This window comes from Anopheles cruzii, chromosome 3, assembly GCF_943734635.1.
Source record: "Anopheles cruzii chromosome 3, idAnoCruzAS_RS32_06, whole genome shotgun sequence".
Taxonomy (NCBI): Eukaryota; Metazoa; Arthropoda; class Insecta; order Diptera; family Culicidae; genus Anopheles; species Anopheles cruzii.
The window spans coordinates 84,528,447-84,552,518 of record NC_069145.1 but is presented as its reverse complement, the minus strand read 5'-3'; the positions used below and the strand labels follow the sequence as shown (position 1 = coordinate 84,552,518).

At 48.7% G+C, this 24,072-nt stretch overlaps 4 protein-coding genes across 4 annotated transcripts; 2 read left to right on the top strand and 2 right to left on the bottom strand.

The window, feature by feature from the left end:
* The first annotated feature begins 1,197 nt into the window (after positions 1-1,197).
* Positions 1,198-3,411, top strand: LOC128271651 (T-complex protein 1 subunit epsilon). The gene is made up of 2 exons (XM_053009263.1): positions 1,198-1,344; positions 1,589-3,411. Exons 1-2 carry the CDS (start codon positions 1,237-1,239, stop codon positions 3,104-3,106), a joined length of 1,626 nt encoding a protein of 541 aa, XP_052865223.1. The 5' UTR covers positions 1,198-1,236; the 3' UTR covers positions 3,107-3,411.
* Positions 3,412-9,012: 5,601 nt separating this feature from the next.
* Positions 9,013-12,403, top strand: LOC128271177 (AP-1 complex subunit gamma-like 2). The gene is made up of 10 exons (XM_053008618.1): positions 9,013-9,114; positions 9,194-9,354; positions 9,427-9,811; positions 9,876-10,086; positions 10,259-10,397; positions 10,473-10,779; positions 10,851-11,441; positions 11,510-11,650; positions 11,723-11,830; positions 11,898-12,403. The coding sequence occupies exons 1-10, from the start codon at positions 9,013-9,015 to the stop codon at positions 11,997-11,999; spliced, it is 2,247 nt and encodes a 748-aa protein (XP_052864578.1). The 3' UTR covers positions 12,000-12,403.
* Positions 12,404-16,394: 3,991 nt separating this feature from the next.
* Positions 16,395-19,328, bottom strand: LOC128272197 (uncharacterized protein B0495.5). Its single transcript, XM_053009955.1, has 4 exons — positions 18,980-19,328; positions 17,215-18,843; positions 16,945-17,153; positions 16,395-16,884 (listed from the first exon to the last, which is right to left on the bottom strand). The coding sequence occupies exons 1-4, from the start codon at positions 19,204-19,206 to the stop codon at positions 16,406-16,408; spliced, it is 2,544 nt and encodes an 847-aa protein (XP_052865915.1). The 5' UTR covers positions 19,207-19,328; the 3' UTR covers positions 16,395-16,405.
* Positions 19,329-22,183: 2,855 nt separating this feature from the next.
* On the bottom strand, positions 22,184-23,836 carry LOC128273134 (uncharacterized). The gene is made up of 2 exons (XM_053011052.1): positions 23,771-23,836; positions 22,184-22,844 (listed from the first exon to the last, which is right to left on the bottom strand). The coding sequence occupies exon 2, from the start codon at positions 22,832-22,834 to the stop codon at positions 22,550-22,552; it is 285 nt and encodes a 94-aa protein (XP_052867012.1). The 5' UTR covers positions 22,835-22,844; positions 23,771-23,836; the 3' UTR covers positions 22,184-22,549.
* Positions 23,837-24,072: the final 236 nt, after the last annotated feature.

Sequence of the window (24,072 nt, the reverse complement as noted above, 5' to 3'; positions counted from 1 at the left end):
TAGCATTGTTCCTTATTTTCGATACGCCATTCCGCAGCCGAGGTTCGCGAAAATCGAAAGCATCGTTCGTGTGCTGAACTTACCGCTCGATTGGCAAATTGGTAAAGAACGCGTAGCACCGGACACGCCAAGCACATCGTCGCTGGCGCCGCAGGCCGGATTGCCGGTGGAGAACAACGTCCCCCATTCACGGTCGATTCGCGTTGATCGTCGCGGCTCGGCACCGCATTTAGTTGCTACGTTTCTCACAGCACTTTATTTGCCACCGCGAGCCATCTTATTCTGCGACCGGGCGAGATGAGAGCAATTTTGCACAATGTTTTTGACAGCGCAATCGTTTGGATAAATGTTCTCGTTTCCTCGATCCGAAATGCTCGCTAGGGAGGGGTCTATTCAATTATAGAGACTTTGAGCTGCAATAGCTAAAAATTCGTCTCTTTTAAATACACTTTATCTCTAATAAAATTATATTCTATCTTAACCTCTTTTGTTGATTTGTCCCTAACCCGTCAAACGTCAAACGAAACGTCAAAATGTTGTTTTTATTAATCTAACCGATTTTTGAACCCAACTTTGACGCTGCGAACCTAACTTTGATGACGAACCTGACAATTCATCTTGCACTCAATTTCTTCCTCGTGAATTTTGTCCACAAGAATTCATTTTGTCCACAAGAATGAATTTTGTCCGTAAGAATGAATTTTGTCAACAAGAATGAATTTTGTCAACCTACGAAAATCCCGAAGGTAACTCACGAATTCATCCGGCACTCAATTTCTCCTCGTTCCGTAAGAATGAATTTTGTCCGCAAGAATGCATCCGTAAATTCATTACGTAACTCACTTAGTTTATTATTTTTACCGATTTTTTCAAACACATCCGTGCAACATTTCACGTCGCGAAATATTTCCTTCAATTGCTGGGACAGTCGACATTGGTTTTCGACATTGCTTTTCGACATTTGCTGATGGCTTTGTCGGCTGGCTGACACTTCTTTACCGCACCGTAAATAATTCATCACGAGGAGCCGGATCCATTTCGGAAATTGTGCCGGATTTTTTCGATCCGATCCAATCTGGTGAGTCATCATTATCCGTGTCTGGCCTGTGTTAACTTCAACACTGAATTTACAGTGAAAACTGTTTCACACAAGATCTAATTTCTTTCCCTCACTTCGGTTGTGTTTCCTATCGCAGTGTGCTTGGTGTGAACCGTAAACCGTAAAATCCGTTCAAGATGATGTCCCTTCCGGGAACGTTCGCGTGCGATGAGTACGGACGTCCGTTCATCGTGCTGCGGGACCAGGAAAATCAGAAGCGTCTTACCGGCAATGAAGCTATCAAGGTAAATTTCTTTGTCGTTTCGACGGGTGGGACAGCAGGGTGTGCGGTCGTTCGTAATTTTATGTGATTTGCGAATCATTTCCAACTCCTAATGCAATCGATAAGAGTGTTTCTGATGCCAATCAACGAACGTGGAGTGAAAAATCGCCATCGGTTGATGCCTTCATTGTTTAATGAATCCTTTACGGAACAGCCGGATACCGCATCATGCAAACCTAACCTCACTTTGTGTTTACTCGTTCCAGAGTCACATCTTGGCAGCGAAGCAAATCGCATCGATCGTCCGCTCTTCGCTCGGGCCGAAAGGTCTGGACAAGATGATGGTCAGCGGAGACGGTGAGGTCACGGTTACCAACGATGGTGCCACGATCATGAAGCTGATGGATGTGGAGCACGAAATCGGCAAGCTGATGGTGCAGCTGAGCCAGTCGCAGGACGATGAAATTGGTGACGGTACCACCGGCGTGGTGGTGCTGGCCGGTGCACTGCTTGAGCAAGCCGAGTCCCTGCTCGACCGTGGCATCCATCCGATCCGTATTGCCGATGGGTTCGAGCTGGCGGCACAGTGTGCCATCAAGCACCTTGACTCGATCGCCGAACAGTTCCCGATCGCTCTCGACAACAAGGAACCGTTGGTGCGCGTTGCCATGACGACGCTCGGAAGCAAGATCGTGAACAAATGCCACCGTCAGATGGCCGAGATTGCCGTCGATGCGGTGCTAACGGTTGCTGATCTGGAAAAGAAGGACGTTAATTTTGAGCTGATCAAGCTGCAAAATAAGGTCGGCGGCCGAATGGAAGATACCTGTTTGGTGAAGGGCGTGGTAGTGGATAAGACGATGAGCCACTCGCAGATGCCAACGGTGCTGAAGGACGTGAAGTTGGCCATCCTCACCTGCCCGTTCGAACCGCCGAAGCCGAAGACCAAGCATAAGCTGGACGTGACTTCGGCCGATGATTACCGCAAGCTGCGTGTGTACGAGCAAGAAAAGTTCCTTGAAATGGTGAAGCAGGTCAAGGATTCCGGAGCAACCTTGGCCATCTGCCAGTGGGGTTTCGACGACGAGGCCAACCATCTGCTGCTGCAGCAGCAACTCCCGGCCGTTCGTTGGGTCGGTGGTCCAGAGATTGAGCTTATCGCCATTGCCACGGGTGGCCGCATTGTTCCACGTTTCGAGGAGCTGACGCCTGAAAAGCTTGGAACGGCAGGACTAGTTCGCGAACTCAGCTTCGGAACCACCAAGGATAAGATGTTGGTGATCGAGGAGTGCAAGAACACTCGCGCAGTTACGATCTTGATTCGCGGTGGCAACCGGATGGTAACGGAAGAGGCGAAGCGCTCCATTCACGATGCACTGTGCGTGGTTCGCTCGCTGGTCCGGGACTCGCGTATCGTTTACGGAGGTGGATCGGCCGAAATCAGCTGCTCGCTGGCCGTGGCACGTGAGGCCGATCAGCTGTCAACGCTGGAGCAGTACGCTTTCCGGGCTTTCAGCGTTGCCCTCGAGTCGGTTCCGTTGGCACTGGCCGAAAACAGTGGTCTACCGCCAATCGAAACGCTGTCGGAAGTAAAGGCACGCCAGGTGGCGGAGAACAGCTCGACGTTCGGTGTGGACTGCATGTTGACCGGCAACGACGACATGAAGGACCACCACGTTATTGAATCATTGCATTCGAAGAAGCAACAGATCATTCTCGCTACCCAGCTCGTCAAGATGATCCTCAAGATCGACGACGTTAGAACTCCGGCGGACAACAACTAAGCTCGGTTGTTGGCATTTAAATGTATTTTTTGTCTGTGGGGAAGATTCCTTCTTTGCAACCAAACTCACACATACATTCGTAGCGCACACGTCACATTCAGTTATTCACAGTGCTCCTTGTGGTGCAACATCCATCTCTGCCTTGGGCCTTTCATTCATTTCTTGCTTAAATAATGTGTCTCCAATTATAACCAGAACGCTGCGAGAATTAAAAATAACGCTTTGTGCGGAACTTATTAATCTACGTGAACGACTTAAAACATAAGTGCTTTCTAACTCTCATTTAAAAAATAAAGAGATGTTTCATACCGATAAACAGTTTTTTTTTCTATTATTTGCGTTCTTCAACGGCGCGAGTCGAATCATACCGCAAACAGTGATTTAATTAAACACGATTCATAAATCAACCGGTTTGATTCGTCTATTTCTACTCGCATAGTGCAAATTATTACTTATACCGCTCGGATAAGGAATCGTTGCGAACTTACAAGATGTTTTTGTAACGTACATTTTCTCCATTTGGTGACTGTGAATGTCGACATTGGCGACAAAATCCTGACAGCTCCTTCAACTAACGTTTTGGCAGCACTGCTGGCAACTGTCATTCAACGTCATCGCAGGATCGCAATTGCTCAGGTTGACTTGGTTTCTTAGTTTTTCGTTTTTTCCTCCCAAAAGAAGCGACCGAAGCGCCAGCAGTTGCCGAGGACGTAGAGAAAAGGGGTTTTTGCTTTTCCTTCTCGCCCACTTACGAAAGTTAGTGCTCCAAAACCCGAATTTACGGTGCTCGCGTGTGGCAGCAGTCGCGGCTGCATTGGTGGTACGATACTAAACTTCCCCGTTCTGGATCGCTAACTCTCAGCCAAAGAACGACAGCGTTCGATGCAAACCACGAGGGGCCGTTGGGTTGCAAAGTGTAAATTTCAGCGCCGTGTGTCCCAACACCTGCCGCACGCAACATTTGCTTGCTAACTTTCCAATCAAAAAGGAGCGGATGAACCGCCGTAAGAAGTAGGCTGTGTATGAGTGTGCCTACGTGGGTGTGTGTGCGCGTTTCGGGGTCAGTTTACTCATTTTAGGTTTCATCGGGCGTAGGCTCGATTAATGACCAAAACTCCGGCACCTTAAGGACGACCCAAAATACCTTAACGAGGACAGTGCACGTCCTTAACATACAACACAGATTCTAAGCAAACCCTTGTGGTCCAGCAGGGGAGTGAATAGCGGTGCCAGTGTTCGGCTGTGTGCGTGCGCACAGCGATGATTGTGTGCCTCCGTAATGCTTTGAAGCAACTTCCATCACCACTCGCATCGAAATCTTCTTTAAGGGGTTAAAAATGTTCTTTCGTCGGTACGCTTCCCGTTCTGAGAATCCGTAAAATCATGGAAAGTTTCTCCTTTCATTCTTACAACTGAGGGGAAAAGTGCGTAACTAATACGAATCGCTTAAAAGAAGGATCCAAGGCGGCACTGTTTATTAGGAAAAGGCTGGAAAAGTAATCAATAGTGGTTTAGTGAAAGAAGTGCCGAAGGACAGCTGTTAGTTGCTTAAACTGGCTGAGTTTTTAGAAAATTTATTCGCAGCTCTTCTGGAGTTGCAAGTTTAGATTACAATGCGCACCGACTAAACAGCGACAGCTGTGAAGTACACCTTCCCGATACTTTAATGTTGCTATCAAAAAGACAGTCAGTGAAACTAAAGTTGGAAGAAACCTTTCGCTGTACAAGAAACTCAATCCCAATATAGCCTGAGAGGTGGAATAATGGTGGAAAAGAAAGATCCGGCGAAACCCCTCCACGGCTACGCGGTTGCCACGATGTGGCTGTGTTGCGATGGGAAGTGTGAAACGTGTCACGTTTTTGTTGGAACTGCGAATCGGTTTCGCGGTTCCGCCGAATGTCACGAGCTGACCACAACACACAACGAGCGCGGCCTCAGTTGACGTCATTCAGGCAGCGGCGAAGGGCTTTTCGAGTTTCTTGGCTGATTCAACGGTTCAGTTTTTAACGTCTCCAGCTTCTTATGATTAATTCCTAGAATACAAAACCACTGAAGTGAGAGCCAACAAATCAAGTTACGAGATTTGTAACCTTTTTATTAGTAGCCATTACAATAGCCACCTCCCCAAAAACCGTCCCGTGTATCTTTTCGTGCCACAAATGGATTTGTTTCATTGCCGCCAATTAGTTTCAATCAGCGACGAACCTCTCGGCTGAGGGCAATGGGGGGCGAGGCGGTGTGAGGAAAACGGAGAGTGTCCAATTAATCGCAGTTTTCGTCGCGCTCTCAACCGTCACGAATGTCGCTCGTTCCCAATGTTGTCACAGCCTCCTGCAAACATCGATTAGTTTCGCGATTTTACATTCGATAATTCGCCTGAACGTGGTTTCAGCTTTGTTCTAAGTGCTTCCATTTCTTTTCCATAGCAATCGCCTGCGAATGAAGTGAACGAGTGAGAACGAGAGTGTAGAAACCGGAAAAGGAGTTTCTTCCGTTTCATCGAGCAGTGGCCTACTTTTTTATACTCGCGCAACTTAACCAAAGCTCAGCGCGTACATGGACCACAAAAAGGCGATTCCAGAGGGAGATTTAAGCTTTCTATTAGTTCGTCAACAATTTTCTAAAGTGTGCACGTGTGTTAGTTGGTAGCTCATAGGCGGTCTATGTGTGTGAAAGAGGAAGAGTGTTGTGAGAAAGTCTCCACAGTGAAGATTGTCTAGCGACGAGCTGTCACGGGGTGTGTGTAACGAAAATCCTGCGAGACAGCTGCCGTAGACGTGCGTCTCGCGAGTGGGCGAACCGGAAGTGGGCGGCTCGTGAAGGGAGAGAAAGAGAGGGAGAAAGTACATTAATCAACGTCGGGTGTTCCTGAAGTGTGTGTCGAAGTAGACGACGGCCTGCAGCAAGGCATCGAGTGTCGCCACGATGAATGCCTCTGATCATGGGTAAGTGGTGCCGGTCTCCACCCATCGCGCCCTTTCTAATAATTACCTCTTTTACGAGCACACCTCTTAAAATCAACGAATTCAACGGTGAAACCAGTACAAACCGTGAGATACTAGTTTCTAGCGAGCCCTCTGGACATGTTTCTCGCGCCATTCCGGTACTTTCATGTCCGTTTCTAGTTACTGAATGTCGAGAAAGGTCCCGAGAATTCGGGAAACATAAATGGCACAAGTTGACCACTGTACCTCAGAACTATTCCGTTTTGCTGTAAGTCAAACACTGGTTCTCCGAGTGCAAGACAGAACCTTTACGAAAGGCTTCTTCCTTCGGAACCATTTCTGCAACTCACATTGTTGGCTTCCCTGCTCATGTTTTGAATAGGACAGACATTCGGACAGACTTCCCTTTGGCAAATTTAGCAAAACAGAACGACAGTTCTTCAATATTATACAAATGTTGTTTTGTACAAAATGTTGCTTACAAAAAAACAGAAATAGAAGAATAAAAGTTAGCAACTAGAAATCTCGACTGCAGCAAATATTGCTGAGGCTTTTCACAGCGACCTTGGTTTGTCACTGGAGCTCCCTATTAAAGGCCCTTCAGCTCCCGTTGTAGCGCATACCGCGCCAAGGTTCACTGAGGCTCTTGTAATGGGTGCTTGACACATTGCAATTGCACCGTTGTTGCTTCGGGATTGTGTTTGTCTTACGACTTGATTCGCACCGGGCGTTGTTTGTGTTTCGCCGAACGGCTCCTAAAGTTTGGTTTGTATTTGGTTTGTTGTGTTTTGTTGCAAAGATTGATGTAACCGGTCGAACTCGTGGCTCGCGTGGCTTTGGTTTTCCCTGGTGACCAAACATTTGTTGATTCTTTGGAAAGCAAGTTCTTTTCCCTGAACAAAATATTGCCCACATTAGTGGAAAAGTTTGGATGGTTTCGGACCGGTTGATTTTACATTTTATTCTTTTATGTGTACTTCTGTCTACGATATTATTCTAGTTTAAACGTTGTTTTTGATTTATCGTTACGTTCTGACACCATTCAAATGTGAATGATTCATATCACTCGTTTGTAGTCGAATTACGGTTTGCACTCGATACGATACGATTCGATTCGATTCGATTTATGCATGAAGTGTTGACCTCCCCGTCCCAGCTGCCATTTCTGGAGCCATTTGTGGAGCTTCGCTTAAAATATTCATAATTGGAATGCACATTAGCCTATGCATGTCGATGGTGCACGTCTCAATCCGGCTACCGGTTCCTAGAGTAGCCAGTCCGTTGTCTGCCTGTCCGGTGTGCTCTGCTGCTTTGCTAGCATTCCCGGTGAACGAACGGTAACCAAATGAAAGCTCCCAGAACGACGGCCCCCTTGGAATCTATTTTTTGGCAAACATTTTCCTACTCCTGTGTGGCCTTTTTCCCGACTTTCTTCCCTCTCGTAGCGATATTTTATGGCCCGTGAGTGGGCTTTTGCCGTTGTTGCTCATGTAGTGCTTATGATTTAACATTCTGTGTGGTCCTCCGTCTGGAGAGGAGGCACTCTTATTGGGACGGCGGTGGCTCCGGCAGACTGTCTGCTGCGCTCGTCAATAATCCTTTTTCCTGCTTTTTTTTGCTGTCCATTTTCCGCCCGCTTGAACGGCGTTCGTTTAACCATTCGTGGTTTCGGTTTTCCAACCGCCGTAGCGCCACCGTTCCCGCGACGGGTTGGAAGCATAATTTAAACATGACCCTCACACGCTCACGGATTGGATTCTAATAGTTTTTAATTCTTGGCTGCGCGCCGAGTATCCGGCATGGACGCAGTGTTTAGGTTCACGTTAGATATTTTGGGCGCCAGAAGAGGTTTGTGTTTCGCAACGCAGCGCATCGGCCTTTCCAGTATCACCGGCACGCGATTATGCTGCAATGCCGGCCTCCGAGTGGCGTGTGACGGTGATGGTACGGATTTTGATTGAAGCACGAGAGTCAATCTGAGCTCAATGGACGGCTTCATTCGTTTATTGATTTTCGGTTTAGGTAATTTTGTTCATTAAAAATCCATTCCGCGCACACGTCAGCAGATAACATGGACAAAGGTAGAATGGAGATTTCATTACTTGAAACAAACTGTGGAGCCATTTAGTGTTAGGTTGAAATGGGAACCGGTGAATTAATACGATGAATGTCCACCAGTTCATACTGTCAGACACCTCGTCAATAATTTTATAGGACACTCTCTGTTGGTTTGTTCCTAATTTTCATTTGCCGTCGATGGGTTGTGCATATTGGCCCCTCGATGCTCTTTCGTTATTTCTTTGTTCCTACCGCCGTACCCGTTGAGTGAAGAAGCCCGTTCTGCTTCGCCGCTGAGTAAAAGGTACTCCGTCTGTGAAGAGGTGCATCAAAATGTGCATCCCAACAAAGGGCCCAACTTTTTGCCATCATCCGACCACACCCTACGCGGAATGAGAAATAAAAAAAACCATTGCCATTTTACTGCCCCAGAGACAACGGTGTACACCTTTTGCCACTGCGCTTCGTCGGTTGTGCGCTTCTCGAACCTCGGTGTGATGAATCCTGATCCCTCCACTAATGCAAAGGTTGAAAGGATTCCGTACGTAGAACAAAACGGGCGTTCGCGTTTTGTGCCCATTGTAGCAATAGAATAAATCACAACACAATATCACACACACACACACACTTGCGGGCGTATCATGGCCCAGAAAGCGGATACTCAAAAGTCGACTCGTGAGGTCCGATGAAAAAATTTGAAGCAAATCACAAGAACAGAACATCCATTCTCTGCTGCGCCTGTGTTTGTTCACGTTCGTCTCGTCTCGCTTTGGGTCGTCTGTTTGCGTCGAAAGGACCCAGAAAGGATGCGCACCCCGAAACTAACGAACTGTCCCGTCCTGCTTCTTTCACAACCTTGTGCTCTTTTCCCGCTCCCGACCACACGGACCAACTGGACGGCGATGCAGATTGTACCGAATCTGGTGCGAATTTTGAAAAACCTGATCCTAGCCGGTTACTCGCCGGAGCACGACGTGAGCGGCGTTAGTGATCCGTTCCTGCAGGTACGTGCCGCCGCCGAGTGCTGGACGTTGGACGAGCACTGAAAACTACTTTTTCTTTTAACGCTGTGACTGTTTGTAGGTGAAAATACTTCGTCTGCTAAGAATACTGGGCCACAACGATCCGGATGCGTCGGAAGCCATGAACGACATCCTGGCACAGGTGGCCACCAACACGGAGACGAGCAAAAACGTGGGCAACACGATCCTCTACGAGACGGTGCTCTCCATCATGGACATCAAGTGAGTTCACTCCCTTGCCGTGTAGCATCCGATGGACTCTGGAACATCCCTTTTTTCGAAAACAAAAACTAGATCCGAGGGTGGCCTGCGTGTGCTGGCGGTCAACATTCTCGGGCGGTTTCTGTTGAATAGCGACAAGAACATTCGGTACGTGGCGCTCAACACACTGCTGCGGACGGTGCACGCCGACATTTCCGCCGTCCAGCGTCACCGGAGTACGATACTGGAGTGCCTGAAGGACCCGGACGTTTCGATCAGACGCCGCGCGATGGAGCTCTCGTTTGCGCTGATCAACTCGCAGAACATACGCGCGATGTCCAAGGAACTGCTGGTGTTTCTCGAGAAGGCCGACCCGGAGTTTAAGGCACAGTGCAGTAGCCGGATGGTGCACGTGGCCGAGCGGTACGCTACCTCCATTCGCTGGCGATTGGACACGCTGCTCAGTGTGCTGATTGCGGTAAGCCCTTCGTTGAAAGTGTCTTGGAGAGGATAGCGAGCTTACTGTTCATTTCCTATGGCAGGCCGGGAATTACGTGCGGGATGATGTCGTTTCGTCGACGATTCATCTCATCCTCAACAGTCCACCGGAGGAGCAGGCGTACATCGGGCAGCGGCTGTGGAGCTCGGTTCACAACGGGGCCAACTCGGAGGAGAAGCAACCGTTGCTTCAGGTGGCCGTGTGGACTATCGGCGAGTACGGTGATCTGGTGCTGAGCTCGGAACGGATCGAAGGTAAGTGGATCGGTACCCAATACGGCACTCGGAATTGCCACTATTTAGTTTGTGTGTTGTTTACCTGTATTCCGTGTTCTTTCCGTCCATTGTCACCATCTGCTTAACCTGCACCGCATCCTAAACTCTGAACCCCCTGCACCGTTGCCGCCGCAATTTGCAACGACATAAGATGTTGAAATTCCTGCAGAACACCAGCTCGTGGACATCTACCAGCGGCTGCTCTGGTCCACCTCGGTGTCGACCACGACCAAACAGTACACCCTGGTTTCCCTGGCCAAGCTGAGCACCCGGATTCACTCGAAAGAAGAGTAAGTGACAACACACACGGCTCTCGCTCGGCAAGGGTTCGGCACGCCTAATGTCCGCCTCGTTTCGTTTGACAGGGAATCGCGAGTGAAACAAATTATCGAAGCGTTTGGTTCGCACCTGAACATCGACCTGCAACAGCGAGGGGTCGAATTTTCGCAGCTCTTTCGCGAGTACAGCCACCTGAGGCCGGCGCTGCTGGAAAAGATGCCCAAAATACAGAAATCCCTCCCAAACGGTACCGAGCTTGAGGGTGGCGCATTCGATGACCAGCAGCCAAGCATCGATCTGATCGAGGGCGGTGACGATGGTGGTGTCGGCGACATCGGAACGCTCATGATTAGCACAACGCAGAACGTGGGCACTAAAGTGAGCTCGGATTCGGTAAGAAATTCATTGCTGATGCCGTTTTATTGCAAGGAAATTATCCTCGTTTTCTCCTCTCGCACACACAGCGTGCGCTGCTTGATCTGCTCGGTGGCGGTGACGATCCTATCGATGGGCTCGGTATGACACCTGCGGCGGATGTACTGATTTCGGGTCCGGCAACGAACGGCAAATCGGGCGCCAGTACGCTACCGACGACCGCTGGTAACAACCAGGATCTGCTCGATTTGCTCGGCAGCCTCGATATGCCGGCCAGTACGCCACCGGCGGCCGTTAGTTCATCGGTCACGGGAGGTGCTACAATTCCGCTTGGCGGCTCCGCTGCTGGCATCGGGCTAGATCTGAACAGTTTGAACGACAATAGCATTAAGAACGGTCTCCCCACCGCGGCCATCGGCATCGGTGGCACCAACACACTGTTAGCAAATTCCGCTTCCTTCGGTGGGCTCGATAATCTGCTGAACTCTAACCTGTCGCCGGCCATTGTTGCACCGTCGGCCATCGGTGGTATCGTTGGTTCGTTGGGTTCACCGCTTGCCAGTTTGGATGGACTAACGTCTCCCACGTCACCGCCGATGACGATGACGATGGCAGACATTAACACCAACAGTAGCAGCTTATTCAGTGACTTCTCCGCCGCTGCCATCAACAACAACGATGTAAGAGAGCGTCTAAAAGACTGATCGATCGCGTGGTTATGACGTTGTTAATTTTGAACTCGTTACAGGAAAACGCAAAAATACTGACGGCTTTGGACAAAAATGGCATTCTGGTGCAGCTGTCGGCGAAAATCTCCGGAGGATCGTTGCAGATTCTGATGACGGCAACCAACAATTCGCTTACCACACTCGAGCAGTATCTGTTTCAGGTAAAGCCATCCGTGTGATCCGGACAGTTGCTGTGGGATCGGATATTTAATTGCTTTTTAATGCTTCGTTAGGCCGCAGTACCCAGAAGCTTCACGCTGCAGATGCTTTCCCCGTCTGGATCTACCCTGGCTCCCGGTGGTACCATAACGCAGGAAATGCGGGTCACCAGTACCGCAAAGGTTCGTGCCCTTCCACAGAGTTAACTCCCAGGAAACTAAAATGCAACTCTGTCTTCTTTTTTCCTAGGCGACGTTAAGAATGCGACTTCGAATATCGTACCACTCGGACGGTAATCCGATACAGGAGCAAACGGAAGTCACTGGCTTTCCGGAGGAGCCCACCGAATGAGATCGACCGACCGAGAACGACCGGACGCATGATCGCCGAAAGTGTCCAGGGAACAGTCGGCAGTCAACAGTGTGTCGCCAAGCTCGGGGTCCTTGGACCTCCGAAACGCTGCCGGTGCGATATCCGTTCCGCTTCCCTGAACCCGGCTCGATCGTTGGTTGAACGATCGAGGACATTTGCTCCGGGGCTGGTGATAGTTTTATTTTCCTATCGGCGTATTGTTTTCTACTTAATTTATCAACCTGTGCAAGAAGGAACTGAAGAGATCGTTTATATTTCACACCTCACTGAATGAAATATATAAAATTTTATTATTTGGTTTTATGTGAAGCATGTTGTAATGGGGGTGCATAGACGCGCTAGGGACCTCTCCAGGTATCTTAAATGCAATAAGAAAGAGTGTCGATAATAGATAGTGGAAACTATAAGCTCAAAACGAGAGAGTTCACTGTTAACAGTGGTTGGGTAGTGAGCGTCGAGTGTCGGAGCAGCGTCAAGGGAGTGCTAAAACTGCAATCGTAATATTCCAAACGGTGTGCCCTTTGCCCCCTCTTTCTTTGTACTAACTGCCACCATCAATACCGATTCTTCCTTTCCACCTTTTTTGCGGAAATGCAAATGGTCGGAGGCGTTTTGAAAAGCGTCGGCTTCTGTAGACAAATGAGAATGGTCGCGTTGTAGATGCGTGTGTGTGCGCGTATGTGGAAATATGGCATGTCGTGTGTGTGTGTTTGAGTGCGTGATAGTATCCACGAAATAATCTATTGTACATATATAATGCTATACATTATTGTAGTGACTTTGACCGTCGGAGATGATGCGTGTAAGAAACACTACAATGTAGAAGCATTTGTATCTGGGGCGGAGTGAACGAGTGAAGTGTGTGTATTATTTTGATAACAAAATGCAACCGCTTCGTGCGAGGACAGCGACGCGCATTAGTGAGCGATGCAATGTATGAGGGTAAAGTGTAGAACAATAGAGTCACAAAGTAGGCCACCAGCAAGGGCTACCGAAGTGTGAAAGACATCGTAGACGTTAGATGTGTGGTAGTTTGCAAATGAAAGAGCAGCACTAGACTGCGTTAATGTGTGCTGAAGCGAAAATGAAAATATTAAGAAGCTTTAGAATTACCAACAGCGAGACATGATGTTGGCAAAAGGTAAGCGAATCGAGTAAAGAGTTAACCTAGGGTTTTTGGGGGATACAATTAACCAGAACAGATCACACGGGAGAAAAGTACTAACACGATTAAGTTGCGAAATGAGAAAATATGCAGGAAAGCTAAACCAAGAATGGCTCAATACGGTTGCTGTGAGAAGTCTGCTAAAGGAGAAAAGTTTATCCTTTCGAAAGAGAGTTTTGCACTCCTTTCTCCACGGTGGTCGCCTAGGTAATAAAAGGAGGAGCCTACTCTGTTCAGTGGTGGTCGTGTTTAGTAGTGTTCACGTTCAGCGCCTTCGTCTCGTTGCGTTAACATGAAGCTTTTGCACCGGGCGTAAGTAGCGTATATGGCTGGACCGTGATAAAACCTCCCAACGGTTTTTCGAATGAATGTGGAAGCAAACGATTGTGGGATTCGTTGCTCTTCGCGAAAAGTAAAACGATGCGTGTTTACCCGTTATAGGTACACCGGACGCGCGGTGTTTTCCGTCCAAAAAAAAAAACAAAACATGAGAAGGCATTCGAAGTGAATGGTAGTTGAAACTGACAAAACGCGTTTCCATCGCGGGAGGCACGCGGCATAGAAAAAGGCAAACAAACAAACGCAAAAGCATGATGATTCACGATATTGATATGTTAATCCCTCCATCCTACTTTACTGCGTACTCGTAAGACATTTCATGAATATAATCCTAATCACAAGCATGTTTGGTTTTGTTTTTTCTTCTGTTCGCTGTGTTCAACGTTTCATTTTCAGGGTTTACTTCATTCCTGGAACAGCAAATGTGTTGTGCTACGAACAACATTCCATTATTGTTTAGTTTTTCCAATCTGTTTTGATGTCCACCTCTTTTTAGCAGCGTAAAGAAAGCAGAAAAATGTTTCACGCCAAGAACAGAGCAATACTCAGTGCGCCCATTATTGCTCAAACTTGATAAAAACCACTGGAAAATCCGAAGAGAAACAGTTGTAATCATGCTTAATAGTAGATTTTGTACTGTTGAAGGTGATCGAAATCCGCCAACCGGCGACATGAAGCTTTCATCATTCTATCGCACCCTGCACATTATTTATCCCTTTCACTTTAAGGCAGTAGAAAATGTTCGGTGTCGATAAAACGAATGAGAAAATCTGTTAATATTGAAACAAGCACGACATACAACACTAGGGAATGGATGTAGAATGTGTAAGAAATCGGCTAATGTGTTATTACTCCCTGGCGGTTTAGCAGTTTCTCTAGTACTGATTATCCTACAAGAAAGAAAAACCAACCGCAAGTAAAACAGTATAAAGAGCCACAAACAGTACACTTAGGACTTTCAAAACATTCCGCGTACAACATACTAGAGCCAGCCATTGTTGAGAGTAAAGGAAAGATAACCAACACGGAATAAATCTGAGCCGATGCTGAATTATGCGTCGCCATAGCATTTCATTTAACATTACAACGCTTGCGGTGAAAGCATATACGGCAACTTACTTTGGTTTGAGCTACATCGAGTCTACCAGCAGGGTAATCGAAGCAACCATGCACCCGAACGCTGTATCAGAACAACCATTTACTCAAACGAAATATTATGTATTTTTGTTTGCATTCTTGAAAACGGGCCAGATCATTATTGTTACGACTGGAGGAGAAGCGAAAACAGAAAACAAGAAAAACATGTTACATATGCGCTAATGTTGTGCGGACGCAACGTTTGAATGGAAAACCGTAAATAAATGTATGATACAACACTGTACAGCTGACCACCTTTCTACGCCAAAAGCCACCAATATACTTATGTTACCGTTCCGTTCGTTTGATTTATTCATAATTTTATTTTGAGAATATCGTTGAGAGAAAAGAACGAATCTACTACAGAATATCTGTCCCTAGCGCCGTCGATTCCTATCGTCTTTAGAATATCAGTTTGTGGTATTGCGAAGAATCGACCGGCATCGTGCCTAGTATCGGATCTGCCATTCACACCATTTTTGCTCCGAATAAAATTGGGTTCAGTGGCCGTTTCGTGTCGTTAAAACATTGATTTCAAAAACAGAACACGCGCAACCGCGCTTATCGAATTAAAACACTACTATTTGCCACATAGTTTTCTTTTTGCTTCTTGCAGTCGTCCTCTAGGGCTCACGAGTGTGGCCCAGTCAGTGTTAATGGACGCGTCCCATTCCGGATTCTGGCTCGATGGTGCCTGCTAGTGTGCATAAAATCGATTGAGTAAAAGATGCTCTAATTCTAATAAAATCGAATAACGTCACACTCGGTCTCTCGGTCACTGGCAAATGCCATGCGACCGCGGGTGACAGACATATTTAGAAAAGTTGGTTCCTTGTGGTTCCTTTCGCGTCCTACGGTGTGATGTATCAACAGGAAGTATAACAAACATTAAAATTGCGCGGTTTAAACGCTCCGGCTTCGTTTAGAACACTATTTCCTATGCGTGGTAAAAACGTTGTAGCTTCTAAAAAGGAAGGCTGCTTCACGTGTGTAGCTCTCTAGTTAGTTACTGATAGTGCAGTGTTCTCTATGGTCCATTGCTTCGGCTTGTTGCGGATCGATAAAGCGCTATTTATTAAACTGTCTCGCGGAACAGACGTATGTATTTAAGATTTATGTAACAAAAATAGCAACAAACGAACCGGTACATTTATATCGAGATTTCGAATTCGATAATCGGCCTCCAACCGCTTGAAGCAACTCGTATCTAACCTAGGATGCAGAAAAGGAACAATAACTTCAACCCAGTGGCTATATTTCAGCTTAGTATCGATAAATTAGTAACAGCACGACCGACGGAAGAGCGGGGAGCGGGGAGTAAAGAAGCAATAACAATACGGGTAACAATTCCTGCTGTGCCTGGGAGAAGACTTTTAAAGCGTCGCCGGGAACAATCGGAAAATAATAATGCTGCCCTTCAATGCGGGAGAAAGAAGAAACACTCCCGCATAAGCTCTAAATGGCCTCGATAAGCACATTTAAAAACTGAGGCAACACAGCTGACCGAGGCGTTGCGTTTTAAAGCATTATCATCGTCGTCTGATATTTGATAAACTCGTTGCATCACAAATTCGCTTTTCTCTTCGCGCCAGTTCGTGTTCGTGTTCGGGTCGTCATGTGTTTGTTTTTTCGCTTTGCCATCTGCTCTGCTAGCGGCCGCCAGTCATTCCACACTCGTCATTCCACCGAAATTCCTTCGGATCCTTCGGACGATCGAGGTAAAAAAACCTTAGGCCTCGAAGAATCAGTTCTCGTACTCGAGGTAATCGAACGTGTACCGCGGTTCAAACTCCTCTGTTAGCCGTTCCGCTTCGGTCACTGGCAGATGGCACACCTTGTTGTGGCAGATGTACGCCGTCGGCATATTCTTGACCATCTTGAAGTTGTCGAGCGACTTGCGGCGTCGCTCGATGTGTGCCGGTTGATCCACCTTGAGCTGTACGATGATCATGCCCGGGATGTGGAACTGACGTACGGCATCGACGAGTACCGTAGCATCCGGTGACTCCGGTCCCACCACAATCAGCGTTGTTTTACCGTGTTCCTCGAGCAACGCGGCCGACATCATCTCGGGCAGAACGTACCCAAAGGGGGTGGTCTGGGAGAAGTACGCGAAAAGCGTGCGGGCCTTCTCCTTGAGACGCTCCTCTTCGAAGTAATCGCTCAGCAGTAGCAAGTTATGGGCCGCCACACTATTACCGCACGGTTCCGCGCCATCATGATCTGGCGGAAATCATTGAACTTATTACATCTTGCTTCAATCGGCTGGGCGTTTCAACTTACCTTCCTTTAGACGCACGGCCACGTTCGGTGAGTTGGCCTCGGAGTAGAAGTACGCACCGTGTTTTTGGTCCCAAAACAGCTGATCCTGTATGTCCTGCAGTTCCTTCGCCCAGTGCAAAGCGTGCTCGTCCAGAGAGGCCACATAGTAGTCAATCAGTCCCCTGATCAGAAACGCGTAGTCATCGATGAACCCATAAATAGGACGTTCTCTGGAAAACAAATGGAATCGTCATCGAATCGAATCGGTTGATGGTGCGCTTCGTTACTTACGATGCCAGCGTTTCCTCGTCACCGCCGTAGCACGATCGAAGCAATTTGCGTGCCTGGACATCGTACAGATTCGCGCGCACAAACTTGACCAACTTCTCGGCCGTCGCCAAATACTCACTCCGTCCGGGGGCATCCTTAATGCAGGCAAGCTGTGACAATCCCGACAGCACCAGCCCATTCCACGCGCAAATGATCTTCGTATCGAGATGGGGCCTCGGTCGCTGTTCGCGAACTTCGTGCAGCAGCTCGTTGGCCACACGCAGAACACGCTCGACGATCTCCGGCGTGGTGTCGCACTTTTCTGCCGTTTCCCGCACTGATCCGTACACGATCGGGATGTTTTTGGCAAGCAGATGGCCGTGCGGATCGCTTGCTGGTTCTACATTGCCCGTCTCCTGGATATCGTAATGCTCAGCGTACACCGCCACCGCGCTGACCTTTCCCAAGTCCCCGAATTTCTCGGCTCCACGCTCCAGCGTTTCCTTCACCTCGGAGTACGTCCACGCGTAGAACGCACCTTCAACCTTCTCCGTGCTTTCCTTCGTCGGCAGGGAATCCGCGTCTTCACCGCTGTAAAAACCACCCTCCGAGTGGCGCAGGTCCTTGCATAGGTACCGATAGATCGCATCGGCCACCGTAAGGTAGAGCGGTTTTCGTGTCAACCGGTAGCCGTTGACGTACAGCGACAGCAGCTGCCCTTGGTCGTAGAGCATCTTCTCAAAGTGAGGCACGTGCCACTTCTTATCGACCGAATAACGAGCGAACCCACCGAACACGTGATCGTGAATGCCTCCGGCGGCCATCTTATCGAGCGTGTTCAACACCACACCCAGAACCTTATGCTTTGGCTCCTGCACGTGCAGGTGGAACAGAAGATTGAGCTTGGATGCCTCGGGAAACTTGGGGGCTCCGAGTGAACCACCCCAAACGGGATCGTAGTTCCGTTGGTAGATGTTGACGGCTTGGCGGAACTTTGCCTCGAGCGTTTCATTCGCTTTGCTCGCCGCTTGCTCTTCATCGGCACCACCGCTGCTATGCTTCTGATCAACGTTCCGACGGATGGCCTCGATCACGGAGCGACCCGTCGTAACGAGATCCTCCCGATCGGTGCTCCACTTGTTGGCCAGTTTCGTCAGTACGGTCGTAAAGCCGGGCATACCCCAGCGATCGTTCGGTGGAAAGTAAGTCCCCCCAGTAACGGGGGCCAGATCGGGCGTTAGCCAGACGCTCATCGGCCACCCGCCGGATCCGTTGATCAGTAGGACGAACATCATGTACAGTTTGTCGATGTCCGGTCGCTCCTCACGGTCTACCTTGACATTGATGAAGTGCTCGTTCATGATGCGTGCCACATCCTCGTTCTCGAAAGATTCCCGTTCCATCACGTGGCACCAGTGGCAGGTGCTGTAGCCGACCGACAGGAAGATTAGCTTATTTTCGGCCCGCGCCCGCTGGATCGCTTCGTCGCCCCACGGGTACCAATCGACCGGATTGTGCGCGTGCTGCAGTAGGTACGGAGACTTTTCCTGTTTCAATCGGTTGGTGAACTTTGGTTCCGACGATCCGGCCGAGTGTGCCTCCATCGCGTTTCCCTTCTTCGGAGGTCCGGTGGATTGGCTCGAGCAGGCACTACATGCGTGCGTGCGGCGCCGTATTGCGTAATGGGAACGAGAGCAGGGAACCAGATCCCCGTGAGACAAAGAAAGATGATGAGGTTGAAAAATCGATATGTAATCGGGCAATCGGGCTCATGATGACGACCTACCGTACTTGCGTGGTAGTGCCGATGGTACTCGGCACCGGATGCTGCGAAGAAGAGCCTGAAAGGGACAAAGGCACCGCCAGCAAGCAATGCGTATGGACCGTAGATGGGCAGCCGTCGACGGTCGGAGCGCCAATACCGCCGCTCCCGGGACGAGTAACTTTCCGCAGGTTCGTGCAACTACGCAGATAGTTTGCTAACTGGGCCCTGGCGACGCTATGTAACAACATAGCATAAATACACTCGGTCTGCTGGGCCCGACGGTTCCGCACTGCGGTCCGATGCTGCCTTTGGGTGCCGAGCGGATGTTTACGGATGCGATTCGAAAACTAACGAAGGAACTTTTGCGAAGGAAAACAAATCCAAACTATTCTCTCGTTGCTTACTAGATTGTTTCTTCGGTTTCTCTGTGTTTGATTGAATGTTGATACGACGGGCAACGCGAACAACAGTAATTCCTCTGGCACACTACCCAAATCACCAAAATGGGTCTAGTACTCTTAGCCTACTATCGACTACGTCGCAGAATGAGTTTCACGAGTTCGATGCTTCACAGATTCACAGATAGTGACGGTTTATGCTGATCGATGATAAAACCTCAAAACTCGTTTTAATACGCGATAGTGCACGGTACTAGCGAGAGCGAGATAGCGCTGATTGTTGACAGGTGTAAACACGGTTTGTTTTGCTTTTTTTCTCTTCCCTTTGGCGCTTCAGTTAGCTGTCACTTTTACAGCTAGCCGCTGCAAGAATATTTTGCACAGCGGCACAGCGAGCACAGTCATTTGAATAAATCGTTACAATCAGCGGTAAAATTTAATGGGTTGGCAAAGTTCCGCGGTTCATCAGCACACCGAAACACAGCTTGCATACTATAGAGGTGATTTTTTCTTCAAAACTCCACCAAACATCTTATTTGTATGGTATATCTTATTTTCAAGCGAATCCCCCTGTAAAGAGCTTGTTTCGGATTGCAGAAGATAGCAGAAGAAAACTGGGAAGAACTTCGCGCGATGCCACAGCTAAGGATCGGATGATCATCCCGTGACACTACGGGGCACCGGTGCTTCGAATCGAAAGCCTAGCACAACGTCCCATCTGGCTTCAAGAAGTTACCGGCCAAGGATCGGACAGAGTGGAAAGCGGTTGTGGCGAAGGCCAACGTTCAGGGCGCTTTTGCATCAGCTAATTGAAAATGAAACCGGATCTACAATAAATATGCAAATCACCTAAGCAGCCCAAAAACAAACCAAACCAAAAAGTATATCGCTCCAATAGATCTCTTTCAATGGGGAGTCCGGGCTTCGCGTGGAGTCTGAAGCGATAGAAAACTAATTAGCATAAAATATTGCACCCTCGTGGCCGTGTGTGTTCGATCTTCGACATGTCTTCTGCGGTGGCCAACGCTCTGCGGCCACGGCCAAGGGAAAAGTGGCAACCTTTTTGAGGTTGAAGACGTCGATCGCTGTGCCGAGAGCGCCATCAGAGCAGCGAACGTGAACGTGATGTAAGGCCGGTGCCGGCAAGAATATTATAGCTTTTCATTACATTGATCACGCGCGGACGCACCCCGCAGGTGGCACTTGAATCACTGAGGGATCACCGGTTTGCCCTTGGTGTGACCCGTGAAGATTATGGTAATAATTTGCTCACGGTGGGGGGCATCGTCCATTAGTTCAATTTAATAATAAAGAAGAACACCGCTACCCGGCTTTGGATCATGCGATTTTCGTGCACGAACAAGGACGGAGAAGGTCTCGCGGTCGAAAATTGGTAGAAAGTGGTGATTTTTGTGATTAAATAATTGTTACGGAGTGCATATAATATCACGCCCGGTGCCGCGAGACTGTTTCCGTTGAAGGGGGTAACAGCGACAGAGGTATCGATGGTTAAAAGAAAGCTATCAGTGGGCTACATTTGTGTAATCGGTTTTTAAAAGGTCGCCCACGTAACATTTCCGGTGCGGTTAACCGGCAGGATGAGCTTCGGTTACCGTGCAATTTAGGGTCGCTCGATTGTTTGGCGATGGATGCCGGCCAAGCCGGCTATGCAAATCAGATTCGGGGTTTTTGCTTCACATTTTATCGCTCGCATGTTAATTTCATATGCAAATTTTCGTGCAAAGACTCTTCCTGCATTGAGAAAGGAAAGCCGTAGGTTGTATCTCATCCTGAAACAGTCTACTCATAAAACTAGTTGAAAAAGTGAACGATCTTCGACTGCAATATTGGGACACATTTCTTTCCAGCACTGGAATAGCAAGCCCCAAAGTAATGAAGCATAAACTTTTCGATGATAGATAGACGGCTTTCAGCTGGTGGTTCCTATTTTCCTGGGACCAAGTCCATGGCTCGGTGTGCAGTACTCAATACTACGTTGAGTGATTTATCGGTAACCAACATCGTTGACAAATGGCCGCATTTGTGGTTGTGGTGGAGTTGATTTGTGTTGAACAGCTGAGGTGTTCACCCAGGCCACTGCACCGTCTCTAGGTTGTTGCTCAGGTTAGGCCGTTTTGAGCCATGGTCTGCGGTCTGCAGCATTTCACACCACAGAAGGTTACTGAAAGTGCATTCACGAGCAGGGTGTAACTTCGAAGGGCTTCCAGCAAGATTGATGGGATGGGTTTACGGAGGACTAACGTGGCTAGGGTAATAAACGGTCAAAGAGAGTTTACTCCGAAACTCGAAGCACTGTTTCCGAAGAAAACGGTTTAAGACGTTCGGCCTGAGAAATACCTGGAAGCGCAACATTTAACGTTTATGTCTGGTCGGCTTAAGACTGTGTTTTTTATGCTTTGTCTGACCACTGTTTACGGCCAGATCTCGTGCGTATGAAAGTGCAGCATCAGTTGCTATCCGTTTCGTCCCTGGCCTTTGAAGAAACGACTAATGGTGTGGTAAGTGTTCGTGATGAGCATCATTGTGAGGCTTGGAGCGTTCACGTATATTTACTCAGTTAAGTCCACATGAAGTCACCGCAAGGTCTCACTTGAAAATTTATTGAGCATAGCGTGGAACAATGTACGATTATGCAATGCGAGCTGATGAACTAAACTGCCGAAATCGGAGATGGGCAACTGGTTGATTGATTTGAACCTGGAAAACTGTTAAGATATCGTGATAAATCGAAATAAACAATCGGACTTCGGATCGGAATCGTTTTTGTTTTTGAATGGTGTTGTATTTATTGTTTCATCTCGGGGCTTGCCGTTTTTCACAAGTACTCTTTAGGCACTATCGCTCTATCGCTCTATTTTAAAAAGTCAACATTTGTATATAATTAAAAAACACGCACACGCACATCTTTTCGTAACACAAACGTACAAAAAGATCCATCTTACGGGGTAAAGGTTTACATCGATACTTCGTTGGCACCATCGTTGAAGAGACGATTCGGAGGTTTGGCCAAATGGGTCCGCTCTGAAGCTCTAGAGTAATCTGCGGACAGCACAGACAGAGGTTGGCTTTTTCCATTTGTCAAAGAATTGAAGAAGAACAAAGGGGTATCACACTCTAGTGCACAGGAAAGAGGCAGACGAAAGTATAGATATGACCGGCGCCAGGGAGGGACTTAGTTGTGGCCAACTTGGTCGACCTGCGACTGGAGGTTCGAGATGACCTCACGCGGAACCTGATCGCCAAGCAGTTGGAACAGGTCGACGCGCTGGGTGCCGGGGATCGATTCGAGGGCGGCCACCTGGATACCCTGCTGCACTCCCTGGATTTGGGCGTCGAGCGGGATCAGCTGTTGGGACTGGGCCTGCCGGATGGCTTCGTCGGTGAGGGCACCACCATCGCGCTGCGGAGCGGCCAGCGCCAGGGCGAGGACGGCCAACAGGCAGATTGCGACCTTCATGATGCGGTATCTTTGCGGTGGAGAAAGTAAACCATTAGTTCCCTGTTTTCTGCGCGACTGCCGGAGAGCAACGGAGTCAGCGACCGGTTTAGAGTGCCCCATCCCAACTCCAGACTCAAGAACTGTGACCCAGTTGCGGACCCTCGTGCACAGGCCTACCGGTAGCCTGCTAGCGCCCGGGGATTGCTGGAAGTCGCGAAGAAACCTACTAAGATCGCGATCTTTCAGCCAGCGAAGAAAAGCCCCTCGGGGCGAGCGCATGGTAAACGAATCGAACGGGGGAATGTGGTTTCGTAATCGCCACACGATCGCCATCGTCAGACCAGACCAGAGAGGGTCGCTTCAATCTCGTAGCGCCACGGGGTGCTTCCAGAAACCGGTGGCTTTCTGCCGCTGCTTGTATTCTTCTTCAGACGCAAACTCGTCCGAATGGCCTTTTCCTTTCAGTCTGCGACGGCGACCGGTGGCCGTTCATTTCGTGACCTCTGTCGGCCAACTCGAAACACGGTTAACAACTTCACTTTCGATGGTGCCCCCCCGAAATGGCCGAACTGCTTCCGAGGGCCACGTTTCGCACGCGTTGCGCTGTTATCCTTTTTGCCGATGATTGCAGCGTGTCACGTTGTTGCGCGAAAGTTTCGATTACGTGCTGCGCGATGGACGATTACGCGTGTGGACATTACGTTACTAGCGCCAGACTTTTCTTTTCTGGCTGGCGGGCTTTCGCAAACGATCATTTGTCAAATTCACTTCGCGGAGTCTTCACTAGGCGCGATTGAACCACTCGACGAGGTCCACTGACTATTCACCACTGGGTAGGGACCCTCGCCCCCCTAGTGCACTTATGCTCCATCACTAACTACGGGGAAAAGCACCGAGTAGACTGTGGGGACGGATACCCCGGTCACGAACCCCGGCATCCCTTGGGAGGCTTACCTGTGAAGTGAAGCGGACCCTTACGGATGATCGACGGCAACAAAGCTGGTGGCGGTGAGCGGCGTGAGCGACGATTAAAGTGTTGGCGCCAACGGTGCTATTGGTTTTATACCACCGATCCCCACCATCAGTGTCAGCTCTCTCGTCCCGTCTTTCGGTGGGCTGCTGTTGCTTTCGCTCTTTATTTCTCTCTTTCTCTTTTTCTCTCTGCTTTTCTCTCTCTTTCTCTCTACTTTGTGTTTCTGTCTTAAACCTATTTTTTACGGCCGACAGTTTTCTGTGATTTCCACCAGCAACCCCCG